Genomic DNA, 6,324 nt, shown 5'->3' with positions numbered 1-6,324 from the left:
GGGAGGAGGGAACATGTGTGAGGTGGATCGTGGACAAAAAACCAGACAGAACGGGGTGAGGGGGTGGTGGTGGAGGGGGACGAGGAAAGAAAGCGGGCGAGGGAGAGTGGGGGGAAATAAAAAAAATAAAAACAGAAAATGGGTAAAGAATATAAGCAGAAAAAGGAGGGGGAAAAAAATCAACTAACAGACTACACGGTGTGGAGAAGAACAAACGGACTAGAGTACGAAGAAAAGCGCAAAGAGAAAGACCAACTTAAAGATGACGGCGTATGAGAGAGATGAGAAGAGAACGAGAATGAGGATGAACAAAATCATGGGCTGAAACATCTGGCGGGAAACACAAAGAGGAACAAAGAGAGGGAGTCGGGAGAAGGGGGGAAAAGAATGCAAAACACTTGTTATGAAGCGCATGCAATGAGGGATACATGAGTCCAAACCAACAGCTGAGAGATACCAAAAAACTGCAGAGCGAGAGAGCTAGCACGCTAAAGGCTTCTCAACACATGCCCGTGCACAGCCGTGTAGAAGCGGTTCAGCTAAGGAGAAGGTGCATCTTGAGCCTGCATGATGCACATTGTTGTTGTTGTTGTTGTTTATTCACACAATACAGCATTTAAAATACACTGGAGGCATCAGTGGAGCTATAAGGTAGCAACACGCTCGCTGCCTCCCTTCGTGGCGGCGCCCACATGTTGTTGATGTCGTCAGGATTATTCCTCGCTAGCAGATGTGTTGCATTCACCAAAGGACAAAAAGAAATTTCTCATTATTTTAATTTAAATCTTGCAATTATGACTCATGACACTATAAACTCGCACACGTGATCTGTATTGTTGAGTTTAAACGCACGATCTGAAGGTTTGACGACCAAAACATCGATGATAACGTGACTTCATGTAAATATTAGCCCTTTTCAATCTTAAAATGAAATATTTCAAGGTGTATATGGGATAAAAATGTACTAATTACACAACACTAATATTCGGAGTAACTGCTTTTTACACTTACTGCACTTAAATCTAGCCGTTGACATGTAAAAATGTCCTAATCGCAAAAATCTGCATCTTCAGTTTTTTTACTGTTTTGCTTTCAAGATGAATGCAAATCATAATTGTGAGACACAGATGTCATTATTGCAAATGCATACGAGTTGTATTGCAAATTTGGAACAATTTCAAGACAACGACGAGGTTAAAGATCTGAAGTACAGATGCAGAAGTCGTAACTGTGAGAAAACGTCGGCAGTTCAATAACGACAAAATCTAAATCTTGGTATGAAAATTAGATATAATTGTAATAATAAGATAGTTTCTCATAATCACAAAGCGCAGAGACATTAATTAAAGTTTTACAAGCCCATAAAGGGATGGAAAAGTGAAACTTTTATTTAAAAAAAACAAACAAAAACGCCTGAAGGTTCTTTACATGCTAATTCCTCGCTACAGTTCTTGTAATTACAAGATCCAGATTGAATTTTTTACATGAACACAGTGGTAATCCTGACTTTGTCTCTACATAATAGAAGATGCTCAGTCACAGTCAGGAGAAGTCGTCATAATTGCAAGAAAAAAATGATTTCAAGACAACAGAAACTACAATAAAACATCTATTTTTTGTCTTTGGTGAATGTGTTTCTGTGTGTTTTAAACTCATTACGTCTTATATACATTCAGTGTACACTCTTCTTCTTGCTGCTGCAGTGATCTCTGCTGTCTGCTACATTTTAAACTTTCTCCAACTTAATTCATCTCCAGCGGACGAAGAGTTTACAGTTTTGAAACAAGTGTGAGTTGTTAGTGCAGCAGTTAGCTGTGACTAAACCACCCAGCTTCACCCAGACTAGCCAGTGAGTCCTACAGGCAAGAGGAGCAAAGCAGAAACAAGTCATTGGACAGAATGAGAATGGAGGCGGCCTCGGTCTATTATCTCTACAAAGCAGACTGGCTTCTTCAAGTGAGAAATGTTGGACGGGGTTTGCTTTATTCCATCTGTCTGATTAGAAAAGACATTCAAGATGTCTGCCTGATCATGCAGCACAGAGATAATGAACCTGCTTTGGAAGAGTAAACAGTGTGTTGACATGTTGCACTAAGCTGCAGTAAAACAAGGACAGAAAGCAGGATGCCGGCCAGCGAGCTTCTTCCACGGCGCCATGCAACTTTGTTTTTGTTCAACACAGGTTATTTTAGTCACATTTTTATGGTTCGTCTCCTTGGCAACACCGTGGAGTAACCAATCCCACGTGTGTGTGTGTGTGTGTGTGTGTGTGATGGCATGTTGTGCAAACATTAGCAGCTACACCATTTATGTGTCGTAATGAGTCACGGGGATGACAGCATGGTGTAGCGGAGCTGCAGAGAGAGGAATACTTACTAAAAAAATCTCCATCATGCAACAATTCACAGAGTCGAGAAAGTCGAGCCAAATGGAAGAAGCTGCTACAACTCCTTCAGCGCTCACTCCATTCACACCAAGCACCCTTTCAAGCAGCCTCTTTAAAGCCAGGCAGCCTCCGTTCGGCCCCGGCTGACGGGAGGCAGTGAGTGCAGGGAGAGGGAGGCAGGCAGGCAGGGCTGCTGGCTATGAGGATGTGCATGGAGATGCAGATGTGAAGGCGGCGGCAGCAGGAAGCGATGGTGGTGGTGGCGGCAGCAGTGGTGGGTCTGGGGAAGGGTGGTGGTTGGCGGTGGTGCCGGTGTGGTAGAGCTGGGTGGCTTATGGTGGAGTGGGAGGACCTGAGTGTCAACCTGTGCTGGAGCTACAGGTTCAAGTCTACCGAGTCTCTCAGTGTGCATCTCCTCTTCAGGCGGAAGGTTCGGATTAATTCAAATCTATCTAACCTGATTAATGACGAGCATCACTTTCCTTATTGACTATTGATTAGCTAGGTCTGCTTCGCGATTAATAAAGACGAGGATCAAAATGTAGTGTTGCTATGGATGCCTGTGTGCAATCAACACTATAAACCAAAGATTTTCAGGCACAGAGGAAGATTTTACACCAACAAAAGGGATTTTATCCAGTGGTAAGGAAACTCAGCGGCACCAAAATGATAAGAATTAAACATTTTATGAATCTAAGCAGTTCTGTTAATTGTGGTTTCATTTAGCGCTATGAGATGACTTGTTGTTGTAAATATGCGCTATACAAATAAAATTGAATTGAATTGAATTGAATTGAATTTACTAAAGCATATTAGATATTTAGGAAAACAGGAAAAAGCAGATTACTGTTGAATAGGGTCACACAGGCTCATTGCTTTTGCTGTATGTGAATTGATTGTGCTCGTATATTGTAAAAAATTTAACCTAGACTGTATTTTTTTTTATAATTAATTTGTTGTTATTTTACAGACTTTCCTTGTTATGTTAAACTACACTTGTAAAATCACAAAAAAAGCAATAATTAGCAACATTTACTGCAATATATATATACATTTATAATGTATTTAAATAAGCAAAAATAGCATTATTTTAGAGATATTTGCCAATCTTTTAAATAAAACTATATGTATATAAAGGTAATTTTTTTTCAAGTTATTTTAGAGACTTTTCCCATTTTGTTAAATTATAGGCGATATCTAAATATATATATGTATATTAGAAGAAATATTAGTTTACATGTTTAAAAAAAAAGGCCAAAACTGAACATAATGTCCACATTTGGAAAAAAAATTCAAAACATCTTTAGTTTTACTTCCAAACTCAAACTACTAAAACCTCACTTCAGCTTTGCCTGAATTTAAAGGAGCACTCCGGTGGTTTAGCATTGCACCTCAGTGACACTGTCTGACTGATAATGAGCCACTCAGAGGTATCAAAACTGATGCAGCCGAATCACAGATATAGTTGTTTTTATTCAGCTCTTACTTTCTGCGTCTACCTCATCCACAACCTCCAGAGAGTCCTGTGAGTTACACTTGTGCGGCTAACGTAGCCGTGAGCAGCTCGCCTCGGGCTACACAGGCGCTCGTACTCTCCGTGACCTGTAAACACACTTTGATGTGTGAACTCAGCACACTTCTGCCAAAAAGTAGATTTTTATTCGCCACAAAACAAGGACTGTTTCTGGATTTTCTTCCTCGTTTCTTACAGAATGATTACAGGAAACTCTCTAAACATACTTAAGAGCACTACGTGAAGATAGATTTGAAAAAAAATTCGAACCCATCCTTTAAACCATACTTGCCTGCAGTCTAATGAGAACAGCCGTGGACGGGCATGGCTGTGCAGCGTGTGTCCTTTGCTAAAGATGTACGGCGCTGCCACTGTCTTTAATTAGAGCTGATTTTTTGTTGCACACACTGCTGACTGAGACTCATTTAGTTGATTTTGGCCTTAAATGGTTTACTAATGACTGCACACTTAGGGACATTTAATTCAAACCTAAATGAATTCTCGCATTTAGAGATACGCCACTGGGTTCGCTCATGTCTATCTGGACATCTGGAACATCTGGAATTCAATTACATTTAAATATGCCTGCTGTTGCTTTAACGTAACAAAGACATGACATGATATTATTTGGGCAACCACGTAGGAAGCTTTCCTGCTAATCTATAGTCTTATAAATGCAAAATTTTAAAAGAGCCCTTTTGTTTGCAGTGCTCTTCAGAAACTCTAATGTGTCGACCTTTTCCATATCCCAGGTAACCGGCAAAGAGGCCATTTCCCTTACTGACAGTGTCCATTTTGCAAAAAAATTAAAATAAATTAAATTAAATTAAAACAGCCACAGAAAGAAAAGATCTAAATGTACCAAAAGATGTCACCTTAAAGTGCACAAATGCAGAGAGTAGAAGAGGTCACAGGAGGTCTATCCAGTGGACTTACCTGGAAGTCCGTCACCAGGTCTCTTCCAAAGGTGCCGATGGGAGAGTCGCGGGACATGGAGGTGACGGTGGACAGGAAGCTGCTGGACTCCGTGAGGTTTGGCATCGGTGACAGATCGTCTGTCCTTTCCCTCAGACCCTCCCCTATATGGTCCAGCTTCTCCACGAAGATGTGCAGCTCGGTGCGGAACGCCTTCATGCGAGTGTTGATGGTGTCCAGGACCTGAGTGTCTGGTTTGGATCCTGATGCTGAATCTCGGTCGAGACTCTCTCCGGTGGTCACCAACAGCCTGCCCTCAAAGATCAGGCTGTCGGTGTCCGTGATCAGACGGTCCACCGTCTTCCCTAGTCGCTCCGCCTCTCGCCTCACGTTGGAGAACGACTCCCGCTCTTCCCTCCTGCGATTGGCCAGTTCAGTGGCACTGAGCTCGCTGCCGTCTGAGGGTTTGATGCTTCCGAACCCTGAGGTGGTTGCTGTTTTCTCAAAGAGGTCTTCAGAGTCGCTCTCACCTCCGATGGGGCCTTCCCTCTTGGGTTGGAGGAGAAGAAGACGACCCGCCTCCTCGTCCTCGGCCGTTTCCCTCCGGCCAGCGTCGCTTTCTGCGTCGCTGTCTCGAGGGCTGCCGGTGCGAAGGCCGAGGTGTGCAGCCAGGTCGCAGCGCTGGACGTTGGACATTAGGACACGGTTCTCGTACTGCAGCTTCATCACCTTCCCACTGAGCTCGTTGATCTGCATCCTGGCTGATTTGAGCTCCTCCATCATCATCCCGCCACTGGAGCCGTTACCGGCCCCACCGTTGCCTGGTTTAAACAATCCTCCCTCGCTGCCCTCCTCACCCACAGGCCCGGAGCTGCTGCTTGGACCAAACTTGAAGCGATTGAGCTCAGAAGTCAGCTGCCTGTTGTGGTCCTCGATCTCTGAGATGGATCGGCGCAACAACTCCGCCTCCTCCTCCACAAACTGGAGATGGCGCCGCAGCTCGCTGGCCGACTCCAGAGCGTCACCACCGTACGGCGACGAAGGCATGCTGGAGAAAGGTTCCCGCCCAAAGCAGTCTCTTTCATACTGGCAGCGAATGTCTTCGTTTTCCGCCCGTAAGCTGCGGTTCTCCACCTCCAGCTCCACGATCTTCCTGCCCAGGATGTTGGCCTCCTCCTCCACCAGTTTGAGGCGAAGTCGTAGCTCAGCCTCTCGAGTTGTATGAGGGCCGCCGCCGGAGCACTCGGCGAGAGGAAGGGGGCTGTCGACGTCCCCGTAAACTGATTTGTACTTCTGCAGCTCCTGCTCCAGTTCGTCCTTTTCCCTTCCCAGCTTCGCCATCTTTTTCCTCATCAGGCCGGACTCCTCCTTGGCGAACTGGAGCTGGCATCTGAGGTCTGCACTGTCCTCCTGGTAGGATGAAAGGCATGAAAACAATTAAAAATTTGAAGGGATAAAGCTAATATTTCTGTTGTTGTCAACAAAATCCAATGAAAAGTCAATGTCAAAG

General features: G+C 44.2%; 1 protein-coding gene across 1 annotated transcript in view; it reads right to left on the bottom strand.

Moving 5' to 3' along the window:
• mtcl1 (microtubule crosslinking factor 1) overlaps positions 1-6,324 on the bottom strand; it is a 104,288-nt gene that overhangs the window by 45,452 nt on the left and 52,512 nt on the right. Inside the window, exon 6 of the mRNA XM_008279677.1 lies at positions 4,836-6,224. Coding sequence (XP_008277899.1) covers positions 4,836-6,224 — 1,389 coding nt within the window. The remainder of the gene's footprint in view (positions 1-4,835; positions 6,225-6,324) is intronic.

The sequence above is a fragment of the Stegastes partitus genome, unplaced genomic scaffold (assembly GCF_000690725.1).
Source record: "Stegastes partitus isolate 25-593 unplaced genomic scaffold, Stegastes_partitus-1.0.2 Scaffold167, whole genome shotgun sequence".
In the NCBI taxonomy this organism is placed as follows: domain Eukaryota; kingdom Metazoa; phylum Chordata; class Actinopteri; family Pomacentridae; genus Stegastes; species Stegastes partitus.
Note: the sequence above shows the minus strand (reverse complement) of the source record. Positions and strands in the feature narration are given on the sequence as shown.